The sequence below is a fragment of the Panthera onca genome, chromosome B4 (genome assembly GCF_046562875.1).
Source record: "Panthera onca isolate mPanOnc1 chromosome B4, mPanOnc1 haplotype 2, whole genome shotgun sequence".
Lineage (NCBI taxonomy): Eukaryota > Metazoa > Chordata > Mammalia > Carnivora > Felidae > Panthera > Panthera onca.
Genome location: NC_138345.1, coordinates 17,595,153 through 17,607,798, shown reverse-complemented (window position 1 = coordinate 17,607,798; position 12,646 = coordinate 17,595,153). Strand labels below are relative to the sequence as shown.

Sequence of the window (12,646 nt, the reverse complement as noted above, 5' to 3'; positions counted from 1 at the left end):
AATCAGTGCTTTCCAAGAATGGAAGCTTGGTTTAATCTAGCCACTCTATCAACATAGTCAAATAGATCAACAAATTAAAGGGTAAAATCAGACTTGTACCAACAAATACTGAAAATCCTGTGGCAAAAAAAAAAAGCCATTGCAAAGAAAATAACCTTAAGAAAATATTAAAAGTAGGGGCACCTGGGTGGCTCAGCCGGTTAAGTGTCCAACTTCAGCTCAGGTCATGATCTCACAGCTCGTGAGCTCAAGCCCCACATCGGGCTCTATGCTGACAGCCCAGAGCCTGGAGCCAGCTTCAGATTCTGTGTCTCCCTCTCTCTCTGTCCCTCCTCCACTTACAATCTGTCTCTTTCTCTCAAAATAAAAAAACATAAAAATTTTTTAAATAAAAAAATATTAAAAGTAAACAATTAAATGAAGATTAATGGTCAACCCCAAAATAAATATCCTAAATGGCAAACAACAAAGTTATTTTCATTAAAATGAAAAAGTAGAGATTTATGTCATGATTATTAATAACAGATAATATTAATTATCTTAGACTAACATTATCTTATAGGTCTAATGAATGCAATTGTCAAGAAAATAATATATTTAGTAATCATAATAGAAAAAATAGAGACAGTTTCCATGTTTTGCCAATAATATATTCCTAACAGTAGATATCCCCAAGACTTATGTTTTTATATAATGACAAATATTAATAAGAGAATTTGGTAAGGTTAAATCATTTTTTTTAACTTTAACACTAAAACCCTAGACATAGAAATGGTGAGAAATACTCTCTTCACAATTACATTAATGCAAAATATGTAGGAATAAGTCTAACAAGAAAAGGACAGAACTTTTATGAAGAACATTATAAAAACTTGTAGAAGACCATAAACCCTGTTATTAAATAGAAAGAGATAATAGATAATATATTTTTAAATGGAAAGATATTATAAAATTATTAATTTAGTGAAAATTTATTTGCAAGCTAAATGAAATCCTAAGAAAATTTTAATATTTTGAAAACATAGAATACAGTATTAATATTTATATGGGCAGGTAAGGAGTAAAGAGAATATGAACTCTGAACCCAGACCCAGGGACTTCTAAAAATATGTCTCTGGATTTAAGTCTGGTTTGCAGAATGTACTAAGAGAACTATGGAATTACAGTATATCAAGTAAATTGTTCCTGGTAATCTGCATGGTTCATTGTAAAACACTTATACACACCCAAGAGGGGTGACAGGAAAAACACAGTATAAAAATTAAACAATGAGGAGATCAGCCTCTGTGGGTTAAACTGTCCATGCCAGCCTCAACCTCATCTTTTGCAAAGCATGCATCCGCTTTTAACGTAATGGTCTAGAAGGGACTACTTACATGATGTGAAAATATTAGATAGAGGACTTGATAATGAATCAAATATGATATAAATATCACAAATATTACCATAAAGAATAAAAAGTCAGAATACAACAAGTAAAACCAACCAAATGAGATTTGGTTCATGAATGCAAGGGTGGTTTAATATTTGAAAAATTCACGTTATAAATAAACAAAAAAGATAATATGGTGACCATATGGTTATCACATATTCAAAAAACATTTGACAAATTTTAACATACATTCATATATATATACACACAAAAAAACACATTATGAATAGAAGGGAACATCGCTATCTGATAAAGCAAAACAATCTTTCAGCAAATATAGCACTTAAGGTTGAGTTATTAACAGCTTTCTTCTGAAATAAGAACAAGTTTAGAAGCTATCACCTGTTCTATTCAACATTTCCCCAGAATAACTAGCCAGTGCAATGACACAAAGAAAACAGAAGGCTTCACATTCAGATAGAAGGAAATAAAATTGTCATTATTTGCAGATAAAATAATATATGCATATATATTCACAATTATTTTAGGTTCATACACACACACACACACACACACACACACACACACACTTAGCTATAATAAATAAAATTAGCAAGGTCATTGGGTACAGGATCAATATTTAAAATACAATGGCATTTCTCTATACCAGCAAACAAAAACAGTTTTTAAAATATTATAAGAGCTGAAAACCTATCAAAAACCTAAAAAATGTAACAAAACATTTTTAAAATATATACACTAAAAGCTTCAGAATTTTAGAGAAATTAAAGAAGCTCTAAATAATCTAGGAGATTAGAAATATTTGAAAAGATCTTTTTCAGTAAAATACAATAAAGATTACAAATGAGCAACCATTTTATACCCACAGATTAGAAAAATTTAAGAGACTATAATGCCTGCTGCTGGTAGACAAATGGGAAAAAAGCACTCTTCTTTTGCTACTGGAATTTTAAGTGTTAAGATTTGAAGGGAAAGTACATATCTTTCTGTAAAAACCTAGTAGTCTCACTCATAGTTGTTCACTGCATAGAACTAAAAGCCCCCTATATAAGAAGGTGTGTACAAGAATGGATTTTAATTTTTTTTTTAACGTTTATTTATTTTTGAGACAGAGAGAGACAGAGCATGAACGGGGGAGGGTCAGAGAGAGGGAGACCCAGAATCTGAAGCAGGCTCCAGGCTCTGAGCGGTCAGCACAGAGCCCGACGCGGGGCTGGAACTCACGGACCGCGAGATCATGACATGAGCCGAAGTCGGCCACTTAACCGACTGAGCCACCCAGGCGCCCCTGGATTTTAAAGCACCGTCATGATATTGTCACTCAATAAGAGGATAGCTAGATACGTTATAGCATATCCAGACCAAAGAAATGAAGCAAACAAACACAAAGAATTTTAAATGTAAGACAATGACTATGTAGGATCACAGGATAATGATCTCTAAGACAGGGAAAATAAACGAGTTATGCCATACAATTTCCCCAGCTTACTGCCTAAACAGTTTCCAGCTGCCGTGTACGGAGTGGGGAGCCAGAAGGAGTGTGACAGTCTCTTCAAATTGAAAAGATGGACGTGCTACTTTGGGGACACTCAAGTGGCTAGAGTCCACAAGGCAGAGGACAGGAGGACAGGGCTGCAGAGAGAGAGATCCAGAGATCCACACAGTCTCCCCCTCCCCCAAATCTCCACCTGAGTACTGACCAGTGCATGGAGGTCAGGAAACTTAAGTGAAACTGGAACTTCAACTTCTAAAAGGCCCAACTGGAATATTTCCCAGAGGTCAAAAAGGGCCAGAAATCAGAGGCCCTTTCACTCAACACCAGAAGGAAAACATTAATTAAACAAAGGAACTAGATAGAGTACTCAAGTCAAATGAAAACTTATGTCCAAAAACAAAACAAAAAAAAAGGTATGCAAATCTTATAGCATGTTCATAATCACCAACATTTAGAAACTAAAATATCCTTCAACTGATCAATGGATAAACAAACTGCGCTTTATCAATGCAATTGAATACTACTCTGTAGTAAAAAAGGAAGGAGCTGCAATCAACAAGGATAAAAGTCAAATCCATTAAGCTAATTGAAAGAAGACCGACTCAAAAGGCTACATAGGACATTAGTATATTTATATGACATTATGGAAAGGGCAAAACCATAGGGACAGAAATCAGATCAGTTAGATGCCGGTGGCTAGACGTGAGATGAGCATTGACTGCAAAGTGGCATAGCATTTGTGGGGAGAATGGAACTCGTTCAGATCTGGAGTTTTCTGATAGTTATACAACTACATATGTTTGTTCAAATTCTGTGAACGGTACACCAAAAAGGTTGAATGTTGCTGCATTTAAATTACACTTTAACAGATGGACAATGAGTTGTCCTTTCTGTTTCAAACTTTAATCCACTCCATCACAAAATCTTAAAGGAAAAATAAGGTTAACAGGCATGCACAAACGCGCGCGCACACACACACACACACACACACACACAAATTAGGACCTTACTCCACTGTGAAATAATAATCTGGGTTTATAGTTTTAGACAACAGATGGACGACCAAAGTCTCTCTCTCCATCCATTGACATGCCCCCCCACCAACCCCAGTTTGCAATGGCTATAATTTAAAATACAGTCAACACTGCTAGTTTGGCATACTTCCTTGGAAATCTCAAAGGAGAGACAGAATAATGTTCAAGAGGGTTGTATGAGCTTAAAAAGGATTGACAATACAGTTGTGTTAGTATAAAGTTTTAATAGGATACTAATATACCTAGGCAATGACATCTACACAAAAGAGAGAAAACAGAACAAAACCCTTCTGTTTTCCTTGGAGATTCCCAAACCTTGATTGAAATGCCATGTGTTGTTATAATTGCTCTATATTAAGATGCTATATGAAAATTGTAATGGTGCTTAAAAATACATGAGAAAGAAGATTGTCACAAAGAAGTTTTAAGAGTGATTAAACTGCATTCAAGTATTTGTCAATTTATTTTATAGCTGGTGCCAAATCTCTGTTCTCTGTTTCCAGAAAGAAGATTAAACTATTTTTCTTTCTGTTTTGAAAAAATTGGATTGCTCTAAAAAGAAGGCACACCTGTTGTACATGAGTTCTGGCAACTAGAGAATATTATCAGAAGACTCCCCCCCGCCACCCTCATGCCTTCAACCCTGTAAAAAACGTGGCAACAGGGGTGCCTGGGTGGCTCAGTCAGTGGAGTGTCCGACTTTGGCTCAGGTCATGATCTCATGGTTCATGAGTCTGAGCCCCACATCAGGCTTTCTGCTGTCAGCACAGAGCCAGCTTCTGATCTTCTGTCCCCCTCTGTCTGCTCCTCACCCACTCATGCGCTCTATCCCTCAAAAATAAACATTAAAAAAATTATAAAACAAAAAGTAAAAAAATGTGGCAAGAAAAACATTGGTTATTAAAACAATGTTCTTTTCAGGAAACTCAATTAATTACAAATTATCATGTTGATCATGACAGTTTAAAGCAAGACAAACCAGAGTTCTATGCATATAGTCTATAGCTAGAAATGAAAATACATAGTAGCACCATTCTGCAACATGAAAGACAACAAACATTGTTTTAAGAGGAAAACGTCCTACCATTATTTGTGTTTGCTATGTGATCAGCATCAGGTAGGTGGTTGTCTCCACTGGCCAATCTTTTCATGAACTCCCAGTGTGAATCTTCTGTGAGAAATGGTTCCCAACCACAGAAACCAGACTCAAAATCACACGTGAGATGTTGTGCTGTTATGCATGGGGGGAAAAAACAGATGAAGAGAAATTAAGGAGGAAACTTAATTCCTGAAATACAGACTTTATATTAGCCAATTAACTTCGGAGGGCAGAACAATCATTCCACTTAGTAATAATCGTTTTCTGAATATCAGAATAGTTTACTTTTCCCTCAGAGTTTTCCACGTGATGTGTGAGGCATCGCCCTTCTACATTCTTCTAACTACAAGTTTGGCACATTTCATTCTGGCTGTGGCCATCTCTACTGTGCTCAGTGATGTACCATCAAAGTAGAGCTTTCTTTGCAGGGAGTAACTGATTCCTCTGCCAAGACCAACAAGATTCAACAGCTCAGTCAGTAGTTTAAAAAGATCCATTTGAAAGAGGGGAATTGATTCTGGACACCCAAACAGTTTATGGTTGGTGCCTTGGTATTCATTCTGTTACACTATTTTAATAGTTTCTCAAAAAAAAAAAAATTGCCTAGTCACAGTGGAATTGCAGGTAAATTAGACATTCTAAACTTTGCTTTTCGTTTCCCTCTTAATACACAACTAAAAAGTCAGGAAATACTTATGTTTCTACATTAGTCACAAAAGAAAACAGTATGGAGGTTCCTCAAAAAGTTAAAAATCAAACTATCATATGGCCTAGTAACTGCACTAGTAATTGTAATTGTACTTACCCAAGGGACACAAAAATACTGACCTGAAGGGATACATGCACCCCAATGTTTATAGAAGCATTATTTACAATAGCCAAATTATGGAAAGAGCCCAAATGTCCATCAACTGATGAATGGATAAAGAAGATATGGGGTGTGTGTGTGTGTGTGTGTGTGTGTGTATTCTTCAAAAAGAATGAAATCTTGCCATGTCCAATGACATGAATGGAGCTAGACAATATGCTAAGCTAAATAACTCAGTCAAAGAAAGGCAAATACCATATGATTTCACTCATATGTGGAATTCAAGAAACCGATGAACGGGGTAGGGGGAAGAGAGGCAAACCAGGAAACAAACTCTTAAATCTAGAGAACTGATGGTTACTGGAGGGGAGGTGGGTGGAGGGAGGGGTTAGATAGGTAATGAATATCAAGGAGGGCACTTGTCCTGATACGCACTGGGTGTTGTATGTAAGTGATGAATCACTAAAATTCTACACCTGAAGCTAATATAACAGTGTATGTTAACTAACTTGAATTTAAATTAAAACTTGGGAAAAAAGCAATACATACATACATACATAAAATAACTTTAAAAAAAAGAACTAGTTCTAGATTAATTCAATGTTTGGGGTAAGCTTCATAGGATCTTTACCACTTTTGCCACCAAATTAGTAAGAAAAATGCAGCAAGACTGGGCAGTAAACTAGAAATTCCAACAACTTGACTTGTGCTTTTGAGAAATTAGTTTTTATGAGCTTAAATTCCCTTTACCTACAATAAGAATCATAGTATCAGGCTATCTTAGGTAATAGCTTGGGGAGTAAATTAATACAATTTAAGAATTTATTTCCAAATACTCCTTTTCATGCATATGCATTTTTACAGCACTGGGACAAAATAATTCTTGGTCAAAACATACCCAAAGTTTTGACAAACTCCAAGTTTTAACAAGCTCCCTAGGATCAAAATGCTATCATCTTGGGGCAGCTGGGGGGCTCAGTCGGTTGAGCATCCAACTTCGGCTCAGGTCATGATCTCGTGGTTCCTGTGCCCGAGCCCCGCATCGGGCTCTGGGCTGACAGCTCAGAGCCTGGAGCCTGCTTCGGATTCTGTGTCTCCCTCTCTCTCTGCCCCTCCCCCACGTGCGCTCTGTCTGTCTCTCTCTCTCAAAAATAAGCAAACATTAAAAATAAAATTTTTAATCCTATCATCTTTAGTAATAAGAACAACAGACATGTGACTGGAAGTACCCAGTGTGGTGCCGGGGGTTTTGCATACAGTACCATTAGTCCTCTCAATTACCCCACACAGTAAGTGTAATCACCCCTCAAAGAGAAAAGCAGCTCTAAGTACTTGTCTGTGGTAAATTTAGTAAACAGAACATCTGGGCTTTGAAATGTCTGTCAACAAAGCTCTTTAACTATGAAGCCTCCCTAAACCAGGGACTACACTACCATATGCGTGCTCCTAACCATTATTTTCAATTTTAAATAATATGACCAAAGTGACCAGTATATTGAATGAGCTCACTATATCTTAATAATCAAAGGATCTTCAAATTTCTATAAACAGGGATGCCTGGTTTCATGACCAGATAGTTCATCACTAACGTGTCAACTCTTAAAACACTGAAGTCCACTATGCAAGTAACACTACCACTTAAATTTTCTCTACATGTAAACATTTAGATCTCAGAGCAGGCTTGTTTAGACAGTCATATAACTGATATATAATGCTATTTTTTTCTTTACAAGCAAATATTGTCTTCTCCCTGAAATGGATTTCCCAAAAAACAAACACGACTACATTATAATAATGAAAAGATGTTGCATACTACCTAATGGTGAATCCACATGACAAGGAAATGCCATTCACCCATAAACTTAACTGGAAATCTTCTGGATGTGTTTTTCTTTACTCAGCTCTGGCTACAGAGTTCAGAGGGTACTACTGATATAAAGTTAATCCTCAAAGAAGAATCTCTTCTGGTTTTTGACAGTCTTAAGCACCAATAACAAGCTGTGACTGTTTCCTGGCCCATCTGGAAAATCCTCTGGTCTAATTCCTTGGTTCTCTATGAACTTTGCCACTTATTAGGTGACCTCAGACTCTTCTCAGTTGGTAGAGTGTAGAAATACACAAGACTCAAAATACATATCTGACCTTTGAAATGTGCTTAAAGGTTCCAAATCCTTGGTTTTGGACATGGTAAGGAACTTTTCCACCTACTCCCAAGGGTACCCAAAATTCTCCCCTGGAATACACCTCCCTGGAATAGAAAATCTTCCATGGGTGGGGTGACCACCCATCTGGGTTGCCACAGTTTATGCCTGTTGTCCTAGCATAACAATTAAAACCTCTTTTTTTCTCCCTCTCAAGCATTCCTGTTTGGGTAATAAATTCAACATTGCCCTGTTGGGCAATACATATTAATATACAAAGGAAATAAATCCGTGCAAATAGCAATCTTATTCACTGCAGGTAGCCACTGATTTAACCAGTAACCATCCTATTGCCCAACTAGGCAATACTGTGAATTGGCAAGAAGACCAATAACTGTGGATGGAAAGTACAATGTGACCCAAACATCACCCCACTGTTCCAGAGGCTCTTCACAACTGTGTCTATGTCGCTGAAAGGCAAAGATATAAAGAGGATTTCAAGACAAAATAACTTTGGGTCATGTAAATGTTGAAATGTGGCACTGGGAGAAAAATTGATCTCTTTCATTATCTGGATGTTTCACCAGTTAAAATGTCAATCGTTGCACTTTCCACAAAACATGAGAAACACCCTGTCCTTTGAAAAATGAACATTTGTTTTTGAAATCCATCACCCTAAAGATAGGTGGATGTGGAAGCAAAATGGTACAGTCACCTCCATAAAAATCTTGCTGAATTGCTCAGCTGTTTCTACCAATGACAGTTATCCCAGTACACTTCAAAGGACATTTTTTAAAGTATTCTAGAATTTATCTGTGCTATAAAATATAAATCAAATTCCAGTCACCAAAGTTTAGGTTTTTCCATTAAAATTCCCCTACATAATTCAAAAAGTTTAAGTTGCAATTATAAATATCTGAAGAAAACCAGGGGAGCCAAACACATTTTGGCCACTAATAAATGCCTGACACCATATTGTTAAACGCTAAGTATTTATAAAATCTAAAAAATCATCTATTCATATTATAAGTGTTCATTACAGTGATTTTTGATTATTTGGTTGCTTTTATTTTAACTTCCTGTGATTATAGAACACACTTCACTATTTCTAATCAGAGCATGAGAAATGGCACTGTTCATAATTTTAGCAAAATTTTGCTGAGTTCATCAGAGTAATATTTTAAAATTATGACAAAGCTTTCTCTTGCATATTTAACCACTGCAGCATATTGGCCAAAGAAAAACTTCACTGTAGCAGCTGAGGAAAATTCTTCTGGATTACAAAAATTAAAATATTTATGAATCTTCTAGTTCAGAAGTAAATCGCTTTTCCGTTATATAAGGGGGGGAAAGTATGTATGGGAATAAATGGGGAATGTTGCATTCCATAAGCATATATTAGATCTTAATATGATTATATTAGGTAAACATTTTAATACTTACTGTAAACCCACAAGGATCTTTTCTCCACTACATATATTATTTCCCTTGCCTGCAGGAAATTTTTAGCATAACATTTTTCTTCAAAATATGAAAGACATCCGGAGACAGCACCACAGTGAACATTAAATGCACTGCATTGGATTCTTGGTTAAAACTTCCTTCACTTGAACACTGTATCAACCTCTCCTTTATTTTTTTCTGACTTCTCCTTTAAAGTGTACTTTAAAGTACTAGCATTTTAAATGCTCTGAAGAATCCTACAATTAAAAGAACTTTTTTTTCCACCAGAGTTTCCCATACTATTTGATTCGGACACAGATCTGTCCAACCTTGCATCCTTTTTGAAACACATATGCAGTCTTTTTCCATGTTATGATTGAAAAGGGTATATAAATTATTGTATTTTTGTGTGGTAAAATATAGGTGGCATAAAGCTTATCTTTTTAACCATTTTAAGTGTAGTTCAGCAGAATAAGTACATTCACACTGTTGTGTAACCATCACCATCAGGCATAGTCCAAACTTCTTCATCTTTACAAAGTGAAACTCTATACCTAGTAAACACCAACTCCCCATCTTTCCCTCCCCTCATCCCGGCAACCCCCATTCTGCTTTGTTTCTATGAATGTGACCCCTCTGTGTACCTTGTGTAAGTAGAATTATACAATATTTGTCTTTTTGTGACTTGCTTGTGCTATTTAGCATAATGGCTTTAGGGTTCATCCACGTGGAATGTGTCTAGAAATTAGGTATATTTTATATGTAAATTGTTCAGCTTGCAAATGTATATGCCTTTAGATATGTTTGGAACAAGGTATATTTTAATTATTTTATTAGAAGCATTTAAAAATAGGGGCATCTGGGTGGCTTTGTCTGTTAGAAGTCCAATTCTTGGTTTCAGCTCAGTTCATGATCTCACAAGTCGGTGGGATCAAACCCCACATCAGGCTCTGTGCTGACAGTGCAGAGCCTGCTTGGGATTCTCACCCTTTTTCTCTCTCTCTCTCTGCCCCTCCCCCACTCATGCTTGCTCTTTCTCTCACAAAAATATATAGATAAGTTTTTAAAAGAAATATTTAAAAATACATTGCAATGCAATGTCCCTCTTTTATACAGGACCATATTAGTAAATGTCAAAAATCTATTGTTTGGAATCATGCGGTATTTGTCCGATAACTGGCTTATTTCACCTAGCATAATGACTCCGCTTATATGAGGAATCTAAAATATTAAAACTCCTAGAAGCAGAAAACAGATCAGTGGTTATCAGGGGCCAAGGGTACAGGGAAATGGCGAGTTGTTGTTCAATGGGTATAGCGTCAACTATGCAAGATGAATTCGTTTAGAAGTCTCTTGCACACTACACAGTCAACAATACTGTGCATTTTTTTTTTTTTGCAATACTTTTATTTAGGGTTTTGTCGAAAATACGGCCTTTCATAAATTATTTTCAGAACGGAGAGACAGAAAAGGGACATGGGAAGAAAAAAAAAAAAAAAAACACCTCACTTAGCTGCTCGCTAAGACACGTTCGGCAGGACCGTTTTCCCCCCTCGTTTAAACGATGTATTTGAAGCTCAAAGTGCTGTCACAGGTGTTTGCCCCCACAAATCTCGATGACAGGGACTTTTAGGGTCGGCGCGGCGAAGTTTTACGGAGCAGAGGCATGGAGTCTGTTTACAACTTTGACAGGTGCTCTCTTCCACTCGAGAAGAGTTCTAAGACTTCTGTCTGACAAGTTCTGCAATCCTGCCTGAAGGAAACCTTGGGGGTGCCCTGGACCCACATACCTGGGCACTGCGCCATCGGCTGCTGCAGTCCTTGCAGTAACCGCCCCACTTCTGCTCGAAGAACTGGAAGCGCGGGAGCTCCCGGCCCGGCGGGGGGCTGCCCGGCGGGACGCCTCGCTCCCTCGGGGCTGTCACCGCGGTCCCGGGCCCTCCCGCCCGCCCGGGCTCCGAGCGCGCGGGCGCCCGCCGCTGGGGGCCGCCACGCCTCCCCGCATCCCCCGGCCTGCGCCCGCTCGCCGCGGGGTCGCCCCCTTCCGGGAGGCGGCGCGGCGTCAGGAGGCCACGGGCGAGGCCACGGCCACAGCGCGCGGGAAGAGCTCGAGGCGGGGGGCGGGGGGGCGCGTTCGGCCGCCGCCGCCCGCCGCGAACGCGGGGGCGGGGGCGGGGATCCCTGCACAGCAGCGTTAAGTGCTTCCCAGCGAACACGACCCCTAGACCTCGCGGCGCCGGTTCACCGGCACGGCCCGGGGGCGGCTGCTGGGTCCGCGGGGAGTACCCACCTGCTGGAGGGCCAAGAGCGGCGCCCGCCCGCCGCGAGCTGTCGAAGTCCAGGGCGGCCGTCCGCCGCGGGGAGGCCTGTGAAGACCGCGAGGCCGCGGAAGAGGAAGCGGGAGGGTAGTCCCCGCCCAGGTGCCGCCGGCCGCCCGACCCGCTGCGCCCCGGGCCCGGGGCGGCGAAAGGTGGCGGGGCGAGCCGCCCGGGTACGAGTAGGGGGCGCACGCTACGGTAACCGGCCAGCGTCTGTCCCCATGTGTGCGGCCACACGTGCCGCCCCACCACGTTGAAAGGGTAAAACTCTCACGTTCACTGTTCTTACAAGAAGGACACAGAAAAGCTCCTGGACAAAGACCGGGTGTATAACTCAACAATCACAGACATTAAGTATGTGCATTTGTTGTGCGTCCATTGTTCTTCAATAGAACTGCTTTTGAAATCTATCGTTCTGGGGTGCCTGGGTGGCCCAGTAGGCTAAGCATCAGACTCTGGGTTTTGGCTCAGGTCCTGATCTCGCTTTCCTGAGTTCGAGCCCCAGGTCGGGCTCTGCGCTGACAGTGTGCTTGGGATTCTCTCTCTCTTCTTCTCTCTCTACCCCTCTCCCACTCGTGCTGTCTCTGTCTCTCAATAAATAAACTTAAAAAATAAAATCTATCGTTTGGCATTATAGTGATGCTCTTAGGAATTAGTTATGGGAGTTTTAGCTTCTGTCGTGAAAGGTCTCTTGACTAGTTTGCCTTAAGTCTACTTTTTATATGCCGTTTGTTTTCTCTCTCAGCTGTGGCTCCATTTCTGAAGACTGTTTGGCTCAGCGGTTCTCAAACTTTAATATGCAGAGGAACCACCTGACACATTGTTAATGGCCAACTTTGGGTTCTGTAAGACTGGGCTATGGCCTGAGGTTCTGTATTTCAAAAGAGCTCCTAGATGATTCCGATGCCACTGGTC

At 39.6% G+C, this 12,646-nt stretch overlaps 1 protein-coding gene across 2 annotated transcripts in view; it reads right to left on the bottom strand.

Moving 5' to 3' along the window:
* Positions 1 to 12,646, bottom strand: part of MALRD1 (MAM and LDL receptor class A domain containing 1) — a 776,428-nt gene that overhangs the window by 672,160 nt on the left and 91,622 nt on the right. For both annotated transcript variants that reach the window (XM_078450377.2, XM_078450378.2), the window contains exon 11: positions 5,007 to 5,153. In XM_078450377.2, the coding sequence (XP_078306503.2) occupies positions 5,007 to 5,153 (147 nt within the window). The remainder of the gene's footprint in view (positions 1 to 5,006; positions 5,154 to 12,646) is intronic.